Source organism: Porites lutea, chromosome 13, assembly GCF_958299795.1.
Source record: "Porites lutea chromosome 13, jaPorLute2.1, whole genome shotgun sequence".
Classification (NCBI taxonomy): Eukaryota; Metazoa; Cnidaria; class Anthozoa; order Scleractinia; family Poritidae; genus Porites; species Porites lutea.
In genome coordinates, this window is record NC_133213.1 from 3,598,193 (window position 1) to 3,620,692 (window position 22,500).

The 22,500-nt window shown below is 39.1% G+C and overlaps 2 protein-coding genes across 2 annotated transcripts in view; both read right to left on the reverse strand.

Annotated features, from left to right (window-relative positions):
- LOC140923063 (uncharacterized) overlaps nt 1-3,092 on the reverse strand; it is a 13,469-nt gene extending 10,377 nt beyond the window's left edge. Inside the window, exon 1 of the mRNA XM_073373120.1 lies at nt 2,801-3,092. The gene's annotated coding sequence lies outside the window, so the exon portion shown is untranslated. The remainder of the gene's footprint in view (nt 1-2,800) is intronic.
- Nucleotides 3,093-5,184: 2,092 nt separating this feature from the next.
- Nucleotides 5,185-7,961, reverse strand: LOC140922856 (uncharacterized). Its single transcript, XM_073372891.1, has one exon. The coding sequence runs from the start codon at nt 7,838-7,840 to the stop codon at nt 6,011-6,013; it is 1,830 nt and encodes a 609-aa protein (XP_073228992.1). The 5' UTR covers nt 7,841-7,961; the 3' UTR covers nt 5,185-6,010.
- Between the last annotated feature and the right edge of the window lie 14,539 nt (nt 7,962-22,500).

Sequence of the window (22,500 nt, forward strand, 5' to 3'; positions counted from 1 at the left end):
TACATTATTATCATAATTACTGCTTTTGACTTAGTCTGCGGGTTTGTCAAGATAGCCTGCGAACAGATTCTCTTTCGATCTTCCTAGATGAGTCGGGAAGAGGACGAAGCCTCTGCCGACGGGTGTTTCTAAAACGTTCCGTTTAGTCCATGGGTCTTAGGTCTTAGGTATTCGTTTTTTGGGTCTTCGTTTTAGAAACACACCTCTGCCGACTGCCTGTACAATTCATATTGAGCATGCTCCAAATTCAAATGTTTACCGTGCCTCTCAAGAAGATAGGGAGAAGGAGAAAAAGGACCCAGTCTCGCTGTTAAACTAACGATCGCGAGACCTCTGGAAGTTGTCATTCCAAAAAAGTGCAAATGAGCTTATATTATTCTATTTTCTATTATTAATCTAAGAAAACCATTAGAATATATTTGCAAATAAATTTCAAATAGTGCCTGATCGATCAGTTAATTAATGGCTCTGGCAAATTTTAAGGTTGCGCATCCCCCCGCGCATTTGTCGAACATTTGTTTTGTTGTTTTTGCAAATGCCTCACGGTGGGACTTATCCAAATGCTTTACCCAGGGATAAAATCAAAATTGCATTTTCCAGTAAATAAGTTGCAAATGCCGTCTTAAAGGAAACTGTAATAATCTGATCAAAACGCGTGAAGCACCCTTCGTAAATCGTTCCAAGCCGCTTGTAATCTTGCAAAAAGGATCACATCCATCTGATTAATGTCAATGACAGAACTATAAACAACAATTTTAATAACACCTTTCTTATTATCGAAGGTATTTAAAATAGCAAATGATAAATAAACAACCGACGAGCTTAACATGCGTATTTTCTCATCACGAAGGAACCGTTCAGTCAACGTGTTAATCGTCGCATTGATCACACAAAACAGGAAGTTTACATTAGCTTTCAAATATCTCGAAGAGCTTTTCTGGACCTTTCTGCCTCAACCATTTGCTCACAAATAAAGTGTCTCTCCCTTTGAACTCTTCAAACGACCATTGATTATTTTTTCTTCCAAGTGTGAACTGATCACGATAGCGGGAAGCAAGTTGTTAGATGGTTGCAAAAAAAAACTGTGGGGTAGGGTGGTGATGGAACGAAAACCACACTTCTCTTTCAAAGCATTGAAAGTATTCTTTATAGAAATATCTATAGCTGTCTAAAAAAAATGACAAATGTTCCATCCCCGGGCAGAGGTTTTCTGACAAATTCCACACCGCCGGGACCGACAAGATGACAAAGGCCTGACAAACGCCCGGGAGGGGCTGGGGATGGGCACCCTTGGAATTGACTGAGCCATAAATGCACCTTGCTCTCATAATCGTATTTGAATTAGCATACACAGAAGAATTGACCAACATAAAAATTATTCCTTGATAATGTTCATACAAAAATCAATTACTTTTACAATTCCTTGTGAGCACCTAACGTAACATTTACTGGATCGTAGATCCGTCCACCCGAGTAAAATAGGCTAAGCTCTTAATATGAGCTTACAGTGTGAGTGTTGAAATATAGTGTCATTCATTCAAAACAAATCCATCTGAAGACGAGGTGCATTTTCTTGTTTTTCTAAAAATGAAACTAGTGCTCTGCCGCAGTTTGCTAAACACTGAATTGATAATTTTCTCAAAGTCACTGCGTGAAATCGAATCGGCAGCCATTTTGTTTTGTTATGGAGAGTGGGCGTAGAAAAAGTCAGCGAAGCTCCAGAATACGTGCGCGCACAGGGAAAACTGGTTTATCTTTAGCTTTAATATCCAGATGAAACTGTGGAACTTGTCTTTCTCATCCAATTCGCGGGATGATCGGCAAATCCATGGATTTTGTAGATGTCAGCAGAGTCGCTTCCTCTTTCCCGACTTATCTACTCGGAAACATCGTAGCGACTGTTCTAGCATGGTAGTTCCAAGTTAGTTCAAAGTAAATATCAGATAAGATAGAAAAATTCTTGTCTTAACCCATGGTAAAATAAACTGGAATTGCCCGAGACCCTTGGCCTTCTTGGTGAGTTCCTATACGTCATTTTGCTTTATTTTATCGGTTAATAAATATCTGTCCATTGACACCATTTTATTTGCAAATGCAACCATGTTTCTGCTTTTCGTAGAAATGGATACGATCTTGTAATCACATTTTCTCGCAGATGATAATTCTAGTAACTTTTCCATTTAACTTATTACCGACAAAAAGCAAAAAATTAAACCTTGAATGTGTTGCAAAGTGCTTCACTGTTACTTTTTCGTTGCGGCTTTTAAGCAAAGTCAAACCTTACTAGAACAACCAGTGGACAATACCATTTAATGGGATGCAACAGAATTAACACATTTTCAACCTCGCCAGTATACTGCGACAACAACCTAAGACAAAACACACACAAAGTCGATATTTTAAAGACTTTTTGCTTCGATTTAACACACTAAGTGTATCAAACGTTTTGCTGGCCACTCAATAGAGGTGATGAAATAAAGAGAGAACTCTGGTCGGTATGGACAAAAGGTGGCTGCGGCCGGGTCGCTTGACGGAGGTTTCACTTTCAGTTTTATTCTAGGATTATTTTCGGACTTTGAATTTTATGTAGCCGCTTGAAAAGTAAATGTCTTTTAAAAAATTGTAGCCTTTGGCAGAATTTTAGCTTGATCACGGCATTTTCGCCGTTATCCACGTCCAGTAGCTCGCCTATTATATGAAGCCTTTCGGTTCGAAGACAGCGACTTGAGGGAAAGAGTAAAGCTTCGTAGAGCGTCTATCTTAGGTCCATTTTTAACAGTACTTAGGACAAACAACATACCTCTTACGCAAGATGAATTCGTGGCCAATATCCTGAAACCAATTGCAACAGCGAACATTAATCATCAAGAAACCGTTTAGTCGAAAACAGGCTGGCTCAGGACAACGTGTCAGCCATTCCTCGAAGAAATGTTCGCTGTAGGAGAGGACGAGGAGGGACGAAAAAATACATAATTGAAATTATACCTTAACTTCAATGTTGATATTGCGTGCTACCCTTGTCACAACTAAGTGAAATTATATTGAACAAGTGAAATTCCTCAAATGTGTAAATAACGACACGAAACTGAAAGTATTGGAAGGGTTTTGTCCCTTGCGTATTCAACAAAAGCCGGAAGTAAGACCACAGGTACCCCAAGCTCACAAGTGGAAATCGCTGTTGCGTAACAAAGAATAATTATGAGGGTTTGAAAAGGGATTTTCAGAGATAGTTTGTATTTCAGCGATACTATTTGGGGGGCAAAAATAGCAATAGAAATACATCAGACTGACTTCTCACCTTGGTTTATGTATGGTATGTTCTTAGCATTTTTGGCCGTTTTAGGGAGCGATTCCAGTGAGTTTCAGTCCTGCCGTTATTCCCTCTACACATATTTCGTGAGCTTCGGGTACCTGTGGAAAAACTACGAATAGAATAGATCAGCTATTGCAATACTGTAGGTACTTGTATGGTCAGGTCATGCAAATAAAGCTCATTGTTGTTGTTGTTGATGATGTCGGAGTTAAAATCGTCGTAGTGATTTCCTTGCTCGAGACAACGTCCCATCCACTGCTCGGGGGAATTCAATGTCCAGTGGGGCACTTCCTTACATACGCCACATAGGTATGTGCCGTTCCAAAGGGTATCGTTTTTGCGCTGTTTTGGTTTGAAAACGGGTACAGACTTTGCCCATTTTGGCCTGGAATCGGATATATGGTTTTCGAGGGAAGCAATGAGAGGGAATAAAAGTATTTGTCGTTTCAATTCCTTATGAGTAAGACTAAAGCGAAATATGCGAATTCGAAATGGATTTTTAAGAAATCGATTTTGTTCGCGTTTCAATCTATGAAATGATGAAATAATTTCTTAGAGGCAAGGTCTGAAAACGGGTGTGAAAAATCACATTTTTTGGTCTGAAATAGAGTCAGGATTTGGAGAACCGGGCGGCACACCCCCACAAAGAAATCCCAACAGTACTTCCCCGAGATTCCATGGTGTTGAACAAGAGAACGAGACGAGCGTCGTTTTCGTATTCGTCAAGACTAAGCCGGAATCAAGACAAAGACTACCTGAAAGGGTTCTGAAGCCTTATTGTCTCGGTAATTGTTTTGGCCAGTGACCTCGGTAATGCCCAGGAATTCTTCATTTGCCATTCAAAAAGTAAATGCGATTAATATTTTCAGTCAATCCCCCGGGCTACGTGAGAAGGGAAAACATCGGGTTGTATAATAAACAGGTTATCACAGAATACCAAAATGTATCTGAGGAAGTTATATATATCTTTTAACTGTTTGCTCTGCTATGCCTGAGCAAAATGGGAAGGTTACTGAACAAAATTTTATACGAGGAGGCTCCCCCTACCCTTTTATATATCATTTTTGACAAATAAAAGTACCCCTTTCCTTCTTATACCTCCCATTGACAAATGGTTCCCTTTTCACATAGCCAGTACAGAACTTTGCGTCCCTTTTACTTGTTGTAAACGCACTGTCTTTAAAATATGAATAAATCACAAAACCAGGAAATTTTTACAACTTTTTCACAGCCACAAAATCATTCTGTTAGCCCTTTCAGGTCTGTTTACAGATAGAAATGGCAGATTTCCTAACCCTTTTATCTACTTAAACTAGTGAAATCCCTACACCCTCATATACTGAGGTCTGAAAAAGGTACCGGTTTCGGGCGGAGCCCCCTCCCTCCCCGTATAGACCATTATGGGGAGTTCCCCCGGGCTCTGCCACTGGTTTTGACAACACCAATAATGGATAGTGTATCTGTTAAATTAAATTGGCCAGTTACAACTTATTCTTGACCCTGCAAAAAGACACGAACCTAACCGAGGCGGGACAAGATCAAAGATATACAATGGTGTACAACAATTTTGTAGCAATGATCGACACTTAGCGATTCAGTCATCATACGATAACTTTTAATGTATCTATTGAGAATGAAGACTTTACAGAATTAACGCCATACACAGCCCAACACGTTAATTATGGCTCGGTATCAAAAGTAGTTCAACCGCAGGTCATATGTTATCACGACAAACTTTAATAGAGACCTTTAGATTCAAGGACGAGCACGACTAAGAGTACGAGATTTGACGTAAAGTTTTTTCGCGTATTCTCAAAATAGACTCCCCGGAAAGCTTCATTTGCCATTTTTTAACTAGAAAAGGTAGCACTGTTACCTTTAGTGAAGGAGGTTACACCCTCTCCCGATCGCAAAATTATAAAACTTCTAACATTTGATAACTTGTTTTCCCCACTTCTACATCCTCGCTAAAACTCGTAGTGGAGAGACGACGGCTACCACGTTTTCCCGCCAAAATGACGCTGGTTCACGCGCAAGCCCTACTTAGTACTGAGAAAATCTCCTACTCGTTGTCTCGCACTCGTCTTAGAATCTAAAGGTCTCTAATAACTAGAAAGACGAAACAAGAATATTCCACAATTTTCTACATCCAAAATATTTTCGTGTTAGGAGGTGCCTTAGTTTTGCATAGTATCAGACTGTCCAGAAAAAATAATGAGATCTCAACATTAGCTCTTACAAACTACTAATTAAAAGGACTGGGGAAAACACACACATTTACTTAACAGATATAGTACCAAAATGTTTGTATATAACAATGGGCGCACAGTTAAAAGCTTAGTTATCGTCGTAAGCTGCCTGGTAATCCCATTCTCCTTATGGGCTTTATTAGCTCTTGATCCACTTTCCCCGTATACAGAAGGTATGAAAAAGTTCTCTTATGCATGAGGAGTCAACTTCACAAGCCACGTTCATTATATGTAAGCTGTTCCAGGGAGCACAGTAAACATGCACAGTGAGAGGCGAAGTCGTCATTGAACTTCAAATATCAGGCCCTGGTAGTTCAAACGTTAGATAGCGCTATCGACGGGATAAACCACTGTCCAGTGGATAAGTATTAAGGAGACCGATTGCGTTATCCACCGAATTTATCCAGTGCATAAAGGGTTATCCACCCTTTGAACAACTTGGACCTATTTACGAGGAAAACGTCTCGTGGCTCCCTTGAAATTCTAGAGTAACATCATCTCCAATGAGAACAAACGGTGCCCAGTACTTCACGTCGCTGAACTCGTCCGATTCTCTCATGAACTTCATGGCTTGATTCAGAGATTTACTTGCGCTCTTTCCTTCCGCTAAATGCTGATAGAAATATTTCATGAACTCCAGTGTGGCCTCGTCGTCAATGGCCCAAAGTGACACCAGAACGGAACGAGCACCAGCTCCAAGAAAAGCTCTTGCAATGCCGACCACACCCTCTGCCTTGATCTCCCCACGACCACTGTGACAACAACTTAGAACAACTAGTCTTGCTCGCAGCCTGACATTCAACACATCGCTCATTGTTAGAAGAAAGTCTTCATCCCTGGGCTTCTCAGATGCTCGTGTAGGATTTGGTGACAGCGCAATCTCTCCTGTTTCCATTCGACCATGAGCTGCGATGTGAATTAGTGCAACATTGGAGAGCTGTTTAAGCACCTCATCCTTCGTCGCCTCTTTACCAGTGAGGGGTGTAGTGTGAAGAGTTTCAGCAATTAACTCCACTTCCTTCTTTGCACATGGGAGTTGCTTTAGTTTAACTTCTTCTACCCAAGGATCTCCTACGAGCAGAGCACCGTTCTTTGCGTGGTAATCTGCTGGACAATCCAAGATTAGTTTCAAACTGAGCAGAGAGGGAATAAAACGAATTCGAAATGATTCACTGAGGTATCTCGAATTCGAGTCCTTGAATGCAGCATAGGGGGCCAACCATAAGGGACCTTCAGGCACTACGATCAGCTCATCGCCATGAATTAAATCAATGATAGGACTTATAGTCAAATCATACAATGTTCTGAACGGATTATCCTGATTGGGCAGTGCAGCCGGACGCCTCTGAACACACCCTTCACTTTCCCCTTCGTTGTTTCGTAACCTGTCCAGTGACCGATCCTCGCACTGTGCGCCATCTCTCACGCCAATCTTCTCACGCGCAACTTCTAGCATCCATTGTATATTGTATGCAATCGATAGTTTCCTTAGACAAACACTCTCTTTTTGCAAAACCCAATGGCAAGTGAGGTGGCTGCATTTGGCTGTAAAAACTATAACTGATGAAACGCAGCTTAATGTGTCATTGATTGACATTTCCTGCGCTGTGCGTCTACCATTAGCCGTTTTCAAGCCATAATTCGATTCCATAAGGTCTTTTAAGGATTGTGCGCGTCCTTGCTCAGCAGCAATTAATCCTTCCGTGATTTTTTCTTGATTAATCAGAACTCTCCACAAACCTGCATAAACCATTTTATAAACGTCTCTCAGGCCAATTTTCCACTCCTCGTTTGATAGCAGACGCATTCTCATATCATTAAGCATTCTTACACTGGATTCAAAACAATGAAGAGCCTTACAAAGAGAATCCGTTGACTCAAAGACATATCCTATATGATAATTAGCGAGTACTTGTCCTATTTCATCTCCCACCTCAATGGCAATTTTCCTCTGACATTCAAGATACTGTAAAGCCCTTTCGCAATCACCTAGTGCGAGGTAGGTGATGCCAGTGTTCCCACGCGCGTATCCCTCGCAAGCTTTATCTTCTACTTCCTTAGCAACTTCAAGACAAAGTTTGTGATATTCAAGGGCTTTTTCAAAGTCTCCAAGATCACCATGAGTGAGTCCAAGATTTCCATAGGCCCGTCCCTCCCCAGGCCTGTCTCCCATTTTTTTGCATATTTGAAGATTCCTGTTGTGGTTTTCTATTGCTTTTTCGAAATCTTTCATATTACGGTAAACAATACCGAGGTTAGCGTAGACTCCTCCCTCCATAGCCTTTGCTCCAATTTCTTTAACGATTTTTAAATTCCGTTCGTAGTAGTGTTTAGCTTTTTGCAGGTTTCCAAGGCTTCTGTAATCGTTCCCAAGATTACCATAAACCACTGCTTCTTCCTCTCTGTCTCTCCGTTCTTTGACAATTTCTAGCTGGCGCTCGTGGTTTTCAATTGCTTCTTTGAAGAATCCGAGCTTGTAATAAACATTACCAAGACTGCCATATGCGACTTCTTCTCCTTTCCTGTCTCCTGATTCTTTTACAATGTTTAGTAGTTGGGTGTAGAAGACCAAGGCTTGCTTGAAGTTACCTAGGTGGAGACATGTATTTCCAAGATTACAGTACGAACTTCTTTCGAGTTCCTTGTCACCCGTATCTTGGGATAGTTGTAACTGGAGTTCAAAAAACTCCATAGCCGCTTTGAAATGACCGAGATAGTCATGTGCCAGGCCAAGACCCTCAAGGGCAGAAGCTTCTCGGGTTTTTTCTCCAATCTCTTTGGCAATTTCTAGACACAGTTCAAAGTCCTTTATTGCAGCCTTAAAATTTCCGAGCTTCAAATGCGCGACACCGATACCCTTCAACGCCCGCCCTTCTCCGGGTCTGTCCCCATTTTCTTTTGCAAAGAGGAGATGCTGCTTGAACCATTGCATACTTTTCTTTGAATCACCAAGATCGAGGTATGCCTTTCCAATATCACTGTATGCGTTACCTTGGCTTGTCTTGTCCCCTAATTGAGCCAGACTACGTTGTCGGTAGGCCACAGCTTTTTCAAAGTCACCAGTTTTAAGACAAGCGTTGCTGAGAATTAAACATACGATTCCTTCTTCAGATCTTTCTGCTGGTAATTTACTTTCATTCAGATAGAGTTCACAAAATTGTATCGCCCGCTCAGAATCCTGGCTATGGTAATAAGCTTCTGCAAGTTGGAAATATGCGTTGCGTTCTGCAGTCCTGTCTCCTATTTCTTTAGAAGCTTTGAGACGCAATTCTTGGTAATATATCGCCCATTTGTAATCTCCAGTTGTTGAATAAGTTTCGCTAAGAATTTTATACATGTTTCCTTTTTTAGCAACGTCTCCTATTTCCTCGATAATTTGTAGACCAATTTGATAGTTGTCTATGGCCTTCTTGAAATGTTCAAGATTAAAATGCGCATTACCAAGACACCTATAAATGTCAACTTTAAAATCCTTATCGTCTGTCTCTTCCATACAATTCATACAGAGTTCATAGAATTCTATAGCTTTCCTATAATCTTCCATGTTGAAATAGCAGCGAGCAAGATTTGCATATGCCACTCCTTCTGGAATTCTTTCTCCAAGGTTTTTAGCAGTTTTAAGACACGATTTAAACAAACGCACGGCCTCCTGGTAATGTCCGGATACATACTTAACGCTTGCTTCGAAGTGAAAAAGTTGATACATTTCCTCGTATTCCTCGCGTTCCACACGAAACAACGGATCTACAGAAAATGAGAATAGTTTACTTTTTAAATTAAAGTAAATTAAGTGCTCATTTTGCAGGACAAAAAATTTAAGGCTGCTGATAAAAATCTAACAGTTCAGTGTAAGATTGGCCGTTGTTCCACGTAAAACAACAGATCTACAGAAAAAGAGAATATATTAATTTTTACTTCAAAGTAAATTAAGAGCGACGGTCAGGAAAAATCGAGCAAAATCTTGATTTCGTGACAAGAGTTGAAAAATCGATTTCTTTCATTTTTTTTTTTGTCGATAGATAGCCAAGCCAATTCCCAAGTATGTTTAGGATGAACGTCTAAATGTGTGATTTAACTAGGATGAAGAAAATTTGTAGTTATACCACACGTTAAATATTGCCGTCGAAAATGAGTAATAGACTTTTTGTTATCGTGAAAACCTGTTCCTTATTTTGGAATTATTTCAGTTCGACGAGTCTCGCTATTTTCCTGAAAGTATCTTTTAGTGAAAGAAACAGAGTTGTTCTGTTGTCGGGAAGTGTCCAAATTTCTCCGTGCAGCTTTGTTTTCGAACGCGAGGAAAGTTGATGTTGGCGAATTCCAGGTTAAAAATTACGCAATTTTGAGACTCCGACCTCAAAAAGCAATATTCTAATTTTTCTCCCAAATAAAACTGATAAAAGGCTTTTGGCGGGAACAATCGATATCGCGTTTTTTTTACCTAAAAGCTATCTATGGACAAAACAAAAAATGAGAGAAATCTATTTTTCAACACCCAATGCTTGATATTTCCTGACAGTCGCTCTTAAGTGTTCATTCAGCATGACAAGAAATTTATGGCGGTGGATTAAAAGCTAGAGAGAATGATCTATGTGAAATGTTAACAGCTGCAACATTGGTCGCCATGGTAACCTGCGTCGCAGACGTAATTTAACCTCAGTTAGTCACTAACCTCAGTCTTAGCCTGGGAGCAGGCTCGACATTGGGGGACAAAAGAGAAAAAAAATGGGAGGGCGAAAAAAGAAATCGACGAGCGAAACGAGCCGAGAGGTAGTCTGGGGGGAAGAAAGGGTGGCGGATCCTGGAGACATACCTTTGATGCCGCCGATCCGCCCTCCAGCAATTAGCTTAGCACTGAAATGTCAACACGTCAAGTTTTCATCACGGATGTCAGCACGGGCTTATTATGTCGCTTTTGTATGCAAATATTTGAATTCGAGATGAAAAGAGTGCAAGCAAAGAGATCTACTTAACTTCGATCGCCAAGTGGAATAACACCAGCTTCGACGAAGAGAAATAAGGACGTTTCATAGGAAAATGCGCGGCATGCGACCGGTGAAGAAGAGCCGAATAGATTCTCAAGCCGAGATCCCTCAAGTTCGCAGTTCGCGTCATAATGCTCGGTAACATGGCTTCTCATAATGTACCAGGCGAAATCTTGCTATTGGTAGAGTTTATATTCCGGGGAGGAACAATTTGTAAGTTTAGCACCTTATGCAGCAGACTATTCAGTCTGAGTGTATTCCTGTTGAATTTGTGGTCCGTTTTATTAGGTTTGTCTAATCAAAATTGCGTAAAAGTCAGTAATAATCAATTTGTCCAATCAGAGCATGGTACCAGAATCTGGTATCATGGAACGGCAGAATCAAAGGCATGTCTCCAGGCTCCGCCGCCCTTTCCCCTTCCCCAGGCTACCAATTTGACCACGTCTTTTGGCCTTTTCCGCCACTGCGGAGCCTGGTCCTAGGCTAGTAACGTCTGCGACAGGCTTTGGGATATTATGCTAGCATTATTTTGAGCATAATAGCATGGCAAAAGCATGGAGCATAATACCAGCATTTTAGCAAGATTTTTGTATCATCAAAAAGGAAAATTTGTCTAAAGTGATGAAATTCACCGAGAAACAGGCAAACAGCCAACATGTATCTAGCCGAATTTTTGAAAACACACTTCAAAACGTAAACGGCCCAGAATATTCGCACAGGAACCTGGCGATAGTCAGGTTTCTGGTCAATGCGGTGAGAATAAACATTGGGGGCTTGCTGTCCTGGTTGGTCTCATTGTCAAGCTCAGTCCCTCCCTAGGGGGGGGAGGGTGCTGCAAAAGCGAGGTACTGTCCATTAGTCTTGCTCTGGGAGAGTCAGTGCACTCATCATGTCTGCCTTAAGTTTGTCATGTCAAATTCTTTTAATGTTCAATGTTCGAGGCCCATTGGCCAATGAGAGCATTCCCCTCAAGCACGTGCTAGGCTGGAGGGGGAGAAAGTCAGGGGGGTGATGTGGCCATAAATTCTCTGCTTAGAACTTGCTTAAGTCTCAAGCATCTTCTGTCATGTAGAGCCTTCAAGCGGCTAGAGTGTATGGCTAAGTCCAGAGTGTCTTTTTGATGGACTTTGAATGTTTGTTTGCTTATCAGGAACCAATAAGAGAGTCACCTTAAGAGAACCATGGGTAAGAGCACAGTTTCTTGGCAATATTTACTTTAGTTGAGTCAGTGTAAGTTGTGTGGCCTCGAGGAGCCAGCTGGTGCGGTTTTCATAAATCCGGCTAGATATATTTCAGAGGTTTCTAGCCAACATTAATGAGAGCCTGGGTCTATTCAATGCCCACATTCATACTGGTCAGCGGTTCAGCGTGTGCAGCCGCCATTTTCATAGAAAGACCATAAACACTGTGGCTTGGCACATGACCGTCGAACGCTGGTCGCAGACGTTCGCTGCAATTTTAGTCGCCAAAATGTTTTCTACTCGCCGTGGCGACCAAAAAGGTTGTACCATGGTGCTCTGCCTAAGATGTGAAGAACCGGTTACAATGGATTGTAGGGAAAAAACCCTTTCCAGAATCCAAAACACCTTCCGTAATGCAAACATGTATCGCCATTTAATTTCTGGGAAGGGTTTTTGGATTGTTGGGCGTGGTTTATATTCTGGGAAGTGTTTTGACCTACGAAACACCGTAACTACGCCTGGCGTGGTCAGAAGGGTTTGCATGAAGAGCGGCAATATGTACGGTCTTTAATTTACTTTCCTAGTCTTGATAACTACCGCTGCTTGACTGAATGAACCTTTAACTAACCTTCTACTAACTGGGGCCGCAACAGAAGGGCAATTCTTGCATCTTCAAGTGTGTCCGTAACATGTACATTTCCTGGCAATGGAAAACACAAAGCAAAACGCCAGCGAAATCACTAAAATGAGAAGGAACCTGGTTCTTAAGGTCTCATAACTAATACATGTCAACAACAGCTATATCCGTTTGCCTTTTATCTACTTCTCTTTCACTTTATTTAACTCAAGGGGTTTTTAAAAGGCCTGGTCACCCGTGCGTTCTGAGAATAAGAATGATTGGCAATATCCCTCGCTAGGAGACCTAGAACTAAATGAATTTTTCCCCAAAAGTATATCTTGAGGTTTTCTTGTGTCTTACGGTCACGTGACATGTCACGTGACCAAAAATTGAAAATGAAAAAATTCGCGAATTGGTGGGGAAATTTACTTTGTTTGGATAAACAAATTGGTATTTCTGAAAGAGGATAAACATACCTAACTTCCTACGTTTGGAATAAATGTACGCGAAGTTTAAAATTAAAGTTTTAAATAATTCAAGATTAAATTTGGGCATTTGAAATGATATTTTTCCACATAATTTTTTATTGAAGTGCATTGGATAGTCTACAAAACGTGAAGTGTTAAATATATTTAATATGAATTAGAAAAATGTTATTGCTCGATATCTTTTCTTAAACCGGGCACCAATTGCTCAATAGTTTACGATTTTTAGCTAAATGGTCACGTGATATGTCACGTGACTTATTAGCACAATATTATACTTAAAAATGTGATGGACGATGGGTTTTTATGTGTGCCAAATTTTGATTCAGTGCCATCATCTATGCCAAAGTTATAGCCAAAAATTAATTTTCCACAGGTAACCCTCTTAGTCTCAGGCCTTAAACTACTTGAGAAATCTAGCTCAATCATGAATTTTAAATAGTTTTTTATTGTTCTTGTCCTGTTGTTGCTTGTTTTTTTCTTTTCAGAGTGACACCTTAAAAGAATTGTTACTTCAACATATGTGCCTGCCGTAAACTGCGGTTGATAAGTCCCCATCTCCCCCTCCCCAAGTAAAGGGCCCATGTAACTATAAACAACAAAAAACATCCGATGAAAAGGCCCCCGGATACAGCCCCACCCCCACCCCATTAGCTTCTGTTCTAGATGTATATGAATGAATCCGATTTATTATGACGTCTTGAAACTAATCAATCAAAAACCAGTAATGCAAAACGTATGTGTAAGCCCAGCGCTTATAAGCTGCAGTTTACTGTTTACATGTTATAAACATATTTTGTTTCATGAGGTAAAGTAGAAATATAACGAGAAAACGTACACAAATCTTACCCATTTGTTTATATAACGCTGCCGCCCTGTTCAAGTACAGCTTTGAATTTAGCTCGTCATCCTTGCATTTCACTTTAATTCCTTCCGTGTAGAAATACACAGCGTTGCGGAATTCTCCTTTCTTAAATTCTTTGTATCCTTCATCAAAGTACACCTCAGCTATAGCTGAAATAAAAAAAGTTTGCATACTCGAGCCGTTTTTTTACCAAGCCAAAATACTGGCCCATGTTTTACTAAAAAACTTAGTAAGTTGATATTTTTCGTAAGTTTTAACAATTGTTGGACGAGGTTGGGCAAAATGCCGTGATTTGTTAGTGGCGAGCAGATCAATTATTTGCCGAGGCCGAAGGCTGCGGCAAATAATTAATCTGCGAGTTACTGACGCACGATAATTTGCGATAACCTAGTTCGATAATTGTTTTATCATTCGGTCACCGAGTTTGTTTTTTAATGAATATCTTCCATTTTGCGCACCATTTTCACACAAGAGCGATTGCAAGAGCGGGTTTCATTTACGCATGAACAGAAATATTATAATATTTGCAGCCAAACATTAATTTTAAGCCGAACACAGTTGGACGACATTGCGCACGAGCAGACTATTATTTGTAAGCAGTTATTTGCAGGTCAAGTGCTAGGCTCTCGGCCAATGAAAAACTCACGTAACAAATACTCGCGAAAAGGGGTCACCCTACGAGACCCTACGACCCAATGTTTCAAGATAAGTCAAAAGTGTCTCAAATGGTTTTTTCTATGCTTTTCAGACCTGTTTGGTTTATTTGGAGCTACCCTCAAAACTATTTATCTATTCGGATGTCTTTAGGAGACTATAGTCGTCTCCAAAGTTTTAGGCCCCTTTTACGTCTCATTCAAAACCAAGAGAGAATAACGAGGTCTCTTGTCGAAGCTGTTACCCTGACAGGTCTGGTAGAAAGTTTGAGGGCATGGAGTAGGCATACTTTCATTAAAAGATTCTAGAGGACATTTTGTATCTATAGCAAAACTTTCAGGAGACCTTTTTATCAATAATCGCAATATCTTTAGTAATAAAAATGTGGAAAAACCACCCCCCGTTAACCTTACGTAAGTTAGTAGTCAGAAAAACTGCGAATATCTTAGACGAATCGAACGCTTATCATAATCACGCTTATCAGAAAAAAGTCGTTGGTGACCCTGCATCAAAAAGAGAAAAGATGGACTGAAAACAGTTAAGTAATAATTATCTACTCGAAAATGATTCGTTCATAAACACTGGAATTGAATGGAACACGTGATAACGTAGTCTGCTCCGCAGCCGTTCTTTGTTTCGTCACGCAACGCTTCTCCCACACTGAACAGTGAAACTATTAGCAAGTGCTACGCAAGTGCGCTAGCAAGTGATATGTTGAATTTCATTCCTAAGGTTAATTGATATTTTACAACGCTTGGGATCTGAATAGCAAAAAATCGTTCCTTACCTCGTAGAGTAGTATCATCAAAGTCCAGTTTTTCTTCCGCGGGTGATATGACGTCACTTGGGGCAGTTTCGACTAGCCAGAAAGCCATGAAGCCAAGGATTTCGCGGATACTCGACAACTTGATTCTGTCAGTGGCTAATTATGTTGAATTATTGCAATATTAAAGTTATACTTGAACTATAATATTTCTAAACGAATATTCTACGAAAATATTCTGATGAGGAGAGAACATAACAACGTGAATGAAAAAATAGAAACAGAAAAAGCTCCGACAAATTTCCAAAATAGGCCTCGCCAAACATCCTCCTCCCTCGAAAAAAAAACCGAAAAACGCTTTAGGGCCAATAAAACACCTCCATACTAAGCTCCCCCCAATACAAGGCCTTTGGGGTTTATTTTTGGGAATTTCCCTTGAATAAAATGCCATAGACCTTCAATCTTGACGAGTAGACAAGCGCTTGAGAAATTACGGTGTTTGTAAGAGAATCTAACGTCGAATAATTTCCGTCAAACGGCTGTTCTGAAAAAAATATGAATTTTAAACTAAAGATAAACAGCAAAGGATTAACTGTATGTCTGTATGGCTTCCAAAGCCGTGACAAGGTCTATTGATCAATACCTTTTTGGAAGACAGGACATGAGCGTCCACGCGTTTGGGGGTATTCCCATAAATTTTGAGTTTCCTTATAAGTGTAAACTACGGTACGATAAATTGTAAGTTACGTGTACGGTAGCTAATACCAATTAATGCTTTAAGTCCTATCATGTTTAAGGGTGGATTAGTCAATTCCGTTTTCCCTAATTAATGCCCATACTTCACCATATACAGTCGAAACTCTCCTTGTGACCACTCTCGTAAGCGAGCATCTCTAGTTATGACCACTTTTTCAAATTTCCGAGGTGATCGGTTACGAGAGCTTCGACCGTACATACATACACACGGAGGAAGTGCTGTTTCAAATCCCTCCATGCTGCTGCAGGTATAGACGGGGCACCCAACGACAATTTTTGGAAATTATCTGTTCGGAAGACGATTTGAGATCTAGAATTTTCGGAACATTTGTTGTTAAATTTTTTGCTTGCCTGCCTCTCCTAGGATTTTCGACCACCCCCCCCCCCAAAAAAAAAAATGGCATAATTGCCCATTTTAACTGATTTTTACCCTAAAAAGGTCACCTAGAATTTTCGGGAGCCTTTTACCTGGCTGAAATTTTCGAAAAGGCAAGTTTTAATCTCTATAACTTTCGGATCACTAGACTTTCAGCTAGGAAATCCGAACAGATGAAAAATTTTTAGGGGATAAAAATATACCTATATTTTAAATATAAACTACCGTTAAATTACTAAAATACGTTCAACAGCGCTATGTTTAAGTAGTTTTGAACTATATTCTCGTTGGGTGCCCCTGGTTAGAAGCCCAGCCGATTTACTTTTGATAATCCTGATTATCTCTTTTCGTGCAAAAAGTCCCTCAAAAAAGTCCCGAGGCTTACTTTCGGCATTCTTTTTTAACACGTAAATACTTCCAACTCGAAGTATAAACATAGTATAGAGCTGAGAGCCACACTGGGTATAGAATAACCAACGGAAGCGTAAGGAAAATAATTTAATAATTAAAGTACGGTTAACTTGAAGGAGTCTTGAAGGACCGGCTCCGAGCCGAGCGATCTGATACAAATAGTTATCAGCAGACACGATCGAAACAGAAATAAGTCCTGTTTTGTTGAGTGAATGCTGTATGAGGAAAATGAAACAAAAGTCTGAATACACTGCTAATTCATCCCTCCAAATTAGAAAACAGATGAAAGTAGTATCAATCTGGCTGCATGGAGGTCAAGCGAAAGTTAATTAAGGCGAATAAAAGAAGGGTTGAATGTGAATTTGTATGTTAAAATGACCTTTTTAGTTTTTCGATACCTTATTCTTGGAAAGAGTTATTCAAAGTCGATAAGAATTTATTAAAACTTGGGTTCGCAATTTAAGCGCGGTTTAAATATCATTACTGGAGAATCATGTGATGTCGCTATTCAGTCTATTCCAGGGCAAAGCTACAACAACCTGATATTTGCGACAACACGCAAAATGCAAAACACAAAGATGGTGTCAATACTATCACGTTTATCACTAAGCTGGGCCCGTAATGCCTTAGACTTGATCCTGCTAGTTTGTTGAACTATACGTAGAGTGGGACCTCGATATAACGAACCTCTACACAACGAAGTCCCCGCTTTAACCAACGATATTTTTTCCCCATTAATAATGAGCCTCTGTATGGGTATTTCCGACGAAATTGAAGTCGCGACGATCGCATTACTATTTCGAGAAGGTTTGACAACGTTAGTCCTGCAATGATGCCAAAAAAACCTAACAAAAAAGTGCGCTGCACGTTCAGAGTTTTCTCGTTTCCGTCGTCGTCGGGTTGCACTGAGCTGGTTAGTAGCGTTACCACGCAAAAAAATTCTTGATATCAGTCTGATATGCAACGATTTCGCCCGAAAAAAACCGACGATTTGCAGTGTAATGGAAAACGCGCGACGAAATCGCTGTCTGCAGGTAATCATAGAGAGGCTCAGTGATAAAGTATATGGAAAAGAATCTCGATATGCGAAACCTCGTTCTCCCGAACATATTCTGCCTGGTCCTTGCCCCTTCGTTATAACGAGGTTTCACTATAAACGCTGCAGTCAACAAGATCCTTATTCTTACCTTTAACTGGCAAAATCGGACTTCAACAAAACTTCTTGAAGTAGGGAGATACAATTTAACAGTTCCGGAGCTGTTAAAGCAAACCTAACCAACTGATCCAAGTTTACGTAGAATAAGATCAACACACACTGAATATTGAGTCATGGGCAACGCCTTTATAATTAACACAGGCGGTTATTAAGGGAGTTTTTTTTCCGAGAATTGTCAATGTCTCGTTAATTCTTACCAGTAGCATTGACGATACAAGTGAGGTTTAACCAATAAGAGAATAGTATTTAGATGCATGTATATGATAATAGGTCAATAGGGATTCTCATCATGTAAGTTCTGTTTTCCCAATGTGAGTCATGTGATACTCTAGAGAACTACTTCAATTTCGTTTTGTTACCGTGCATATGCAAGCATGATTTATAAAAAGAAAAGGGGTAAAATTCCCCTAAGATTTCACTGGAAAACAAAACATACAAGCTAAAGCTAAAGCTATAGTTTGTTTTAAAGATAATGTCACAAATCAGTATTTGATCACTTCATCGAATTCTTGGTTATGTTACTACCGGAAGACGTTATCTTTATCGGAGTCAATTACTATATTCGTTTCATTTCTGTTTCCAATCTAAGAGGGTTTTAGCCCTTATTTATTATGTCAGCAATTGAATATTGGTCAGTCATGCTAGTAAGTGCCTAAACTTTCTCTTTCAGCTACCTTTATTTGACATTCTCAAACTCATTAATAATTCATTAAGAAAATACAAAGGAAATTAATGTTTAATGAGTGTTTGGAAATCGGATGAAACACTGCTTAGTATTTGCATCCTTAATTTCTCCTTCAAAAATGATTTCGTTTGAGAAGAAATATCAAACATTCGACACAGTGTTTCATCACCAGATGAAACACCTCGAAGTTCGTCAAAAATACTCCGCTGCGCGTCGTATTTTCAACTCTCTTCTCGGTGTTTCATCTGGTGATGAAACACTGCATCTCATGTTTGATATATTACTTCACGTCCCAGATTCTGGAAAGGTGGAAAACGCTGTCCACTGGAAAAATTTCCGTCAAGTGGATAACGCAATGTTTCTCTAACACTTATCGCTGGATGGAATTCTGGAAGTTTTCTTTTTCAAACATTTAAATTCAGTGTTTTTGTTTTTCCAAATATTAGCATTCTGAATTTTGGCTTTTCCAATTAACCCTTTAAACCCTAAGATCAAATGCAAATGTCGGGTTGTTAACTCGCATAATTAACTGACTAACGGCGCGTGAAAATGACAAGACTTCAATAGTTTTTCATTTCCTTGAGATAGAACGGAGAAAACGGTGTTGTAATAGTCAGACAAAATTGATACAAAGAGTTTTCAGCTCTACTTTGTGTACGCATGTGTGTGTTTTGTTTATATATCGATTTTTAGCGCTAAATAAGATATAGTAAGCCGTTTCTCGCGTTGCTAGGTGATCGCTTCTCTTCTCCGGGCTAAAGTTACTTAACGAGCAACTCTAGGCAACCCTATTGTTTCTATTGTGTTCTTCTATATGAAAAGAAACGACTATCCACTCAATTATATATGGAGGAAGGCACTCAGTTAGTATGGAGGAACGCATGTGAAGTTTGGCTTTTCCAAACATTGGAATTCTGAATTTTGGCTCAGCAAAACATTGGAATTCTGGACTTTTCCTTTTCCAAACATTGGAATTGTGAATTTGGCTTCTCCAAACAATGGAATTCTAGATTTTGGCGTTTCCAAACATTGGAATTCTAAATTTTGGCGTTTCCAAACATTGGAATTGTGAATTTTGGCTATTCCAAACATTGGAATTCTCTAGTTTGGGCTTTTCTAAACATTGGAATTCTGAATTTTGGCTATTACAAACATTGGACATAGGAATTTTGCATATTCCAATCATTAGAATTCTTTATTTTTGGCTTTTCCAAACACTGCAATTCTTAATTTGGGCATTTCCAAACATTGGACATAGGAAGTTTGCCCATTCCAATCACTGGAATTCTTTATTTTTGGCTTTTCCAAACATTGGAATTGTGAATATTGGGTTTTCCAAACATTGGAATTCTAGATTTTGGCGTATTCCAAACATTGGAATTCTAAATTTTAGCGTTACCAAACATTGGAATTGGGAATTTTGGCTATTCCAAACATTGGAATTCTTTAGTTTGGGCTTTTCTAAACATTGGAATGTGAAGTTTGGCTTTTCCAAACATTGGAATTATGAACTTTCGCTTATCCAAACACTAGAATTGTGAATTTTGGCTTTTCCAAACATTGGAATTGCGAATTTTAGCTATTCCAAACATTGGAATTCTTTATTATTGGCTTTTCCAAACATTGGAATAGTGAATTTCGGCTTTTCCAAACATTGGAATTAGGAATTTTGGCAATTCCAGACATTGGAATTCTGCACTTTACCTTTTCCAAACAATAGAATTGTGAATTTTGGCTTTTCCAAACATTGGAATTCTATATTTTTGGCTTTTCCAAACATTGGAATTGCGAATTTTCGCTATTCCAAACATTGGAATTTCTTAATTTTTGGCTTTTCCAAACATTGGAATTGTGAATATTGGGTTTTCCAAACATTGGAATTCTTAATTTGGCATTTCCAAACATTGGAAATAGGAATTTTGCCTATTCCAAACATTGGAATTCTATATTTTTGGCTTTTCCAAACATTGGAATTTTGAATTTTGACTTTTCCAAACATTGGAATTGCGAATTTTCGCTTTTCCAAACATTGGAATTCTTTATTTTTGGCAATTCCAAACATTGGAATTCTGGACTTTTCCTTTCCAAACATTGGAATTGCGAATTTTGGCTATTCCAAACTTTGGAATTGTGAATTTTGGCGTTTCCAAACATTGGAATTCTTTAGTTTGGGCTTTTCTAAACATTGGAATGTGAAGTTTGGCTTTTCCAAACATTGGAATTATGAACTTTCGCTTATCCAAACACTAGAATTGTGAATTTTGGCTTTTCCAAACATTGGAATTGCGAATTTTAGCTATTCCAAACATTGGAATTCTTTATTATTGGCTTTTCCAAACATTGGAATAGTGAATTTCGGCTTTTCCAAACATTGGAATTAGGAATTTTGGCAATTCCAGACATTGGAATTCTGCACTTTACCTTTTCCAAACAATAGAATTGTGAATTTTGGCTTTTCCAAACATTGGAATTCTATATTTTTGGCTTTTCCAAACATTGGAATTGCGAATTTTCGCTATTCCAAACATTGGAATTTCTTAATTTTTGGCTTTTCCAAACATTGGAATTGTGAATATTGGGTTTTCCAAACATTGGAATTCTTAATTTGGCATTTCCAAACATTGGAAATAGGAATTTTGCCTATTCCAAACATTGGAATTCTATATTTTTGGCTTTTCCAAACATTGGAATTTTGAATTTTGACTTTTCCAAACATTGGAATTGCGAATTTTCGCTTTTCCAAACATTGGAATTCTTTATTTTTGGCAATTCCAAACATTGGAATTCTGGACTTTTCCTTTCCAAACATTGGAATTGCGAATTTTGGCTATTCCAAACTTTGGAATTGTGAATTTTGGCGTTTCCAAACATTGGAATTGCGAATTTTGGAAATCTTAATTTTGGCTTTTTCGAACAGAAGAATTCTCCATTTTTTGCTTTCTTAGCATTTTTCCATCCCAAACGAGGTTTGGCCTTGCAACTTGAAAACTTTTCGGGCCAAGGCAGCCTTTACAAAAACGGCGTTTGCACAGTCTGATGTTAAAGTTTGCGATGTGTGTCCTTTTTATTTCTTGACAGGACGCTTTTTGCTCTCATCTTGGATAGCAAACTTAGACCCAATGAGGCTATTTGCTGATCGGAAAATGCCCAAGCTGAGGGATTAAACATATCAGACTGTTCCGCGCAAAGAAAGGGAAGATATTTCTATAATCAACGTTAAACTATGGCGAGAAAGAAGAGCTTCACCAGACACCGTAATGAGAAAAAAAACAACAGTTAAAGAGGAGATTTTAGCTTTTGCTGCATTGTCTTAAGATAACATGAAAGACTTCTTTAAAAGCTTAAGACGGACGGAATCCATCAGGAAATTGAGTAATTTTAATTTTCAGTCGACAAAAATCTTGTATCAGAATAATTTAAAGAATAGTGCATTCTTTTTTTACATTTTTCAAGGGCCAAAGATGTAATAAATCATCTGTAGTAACACCAAAGAAAATTTCTCATGGAAGTCCGGGAAAATAAATGTCAAATTTCACAAGAATTGTGATTATACAGGTAAAATTCCAAAAATTTCATGTGTAAGATGTAATTTTGTGAAATTTGATATTCATTTCCTTGGGCTCCTATAAGAAATTTTTTGGTGTTACTACAGATGATCAAGAGCCATAATTATGGGTCTTGAGATGATTTATTACATCTTTAGCCCTTGAAAAATGTAAGAAAGGACGTAATATGCTTTAAATTATTCTAGTACAAGATTTTTGTCCACTGAAAATCAAAATTACTCAATGTTCTGGTGAATTCCGTCTTCATATCTTGTGAACGTACGAAGAGGGTAAAGCAAAGATATCTGGCGCCACTTCGAGGGTTCTTCACAGTTTCCCTGATACTGGCGGATCTCCACTCAATAAAGTACTCCTCTTTCTTAGTTTTCAAGAAGCT

Coding starts and splice junctions, on each gene's coding strand:
- LOC140922856 (XM_073372891.1), bottom strand. CDS start 7,840: ATGGAGGGAGGAGTCTACGCTAACCTCGGTATTGTTTACCGTAATATG.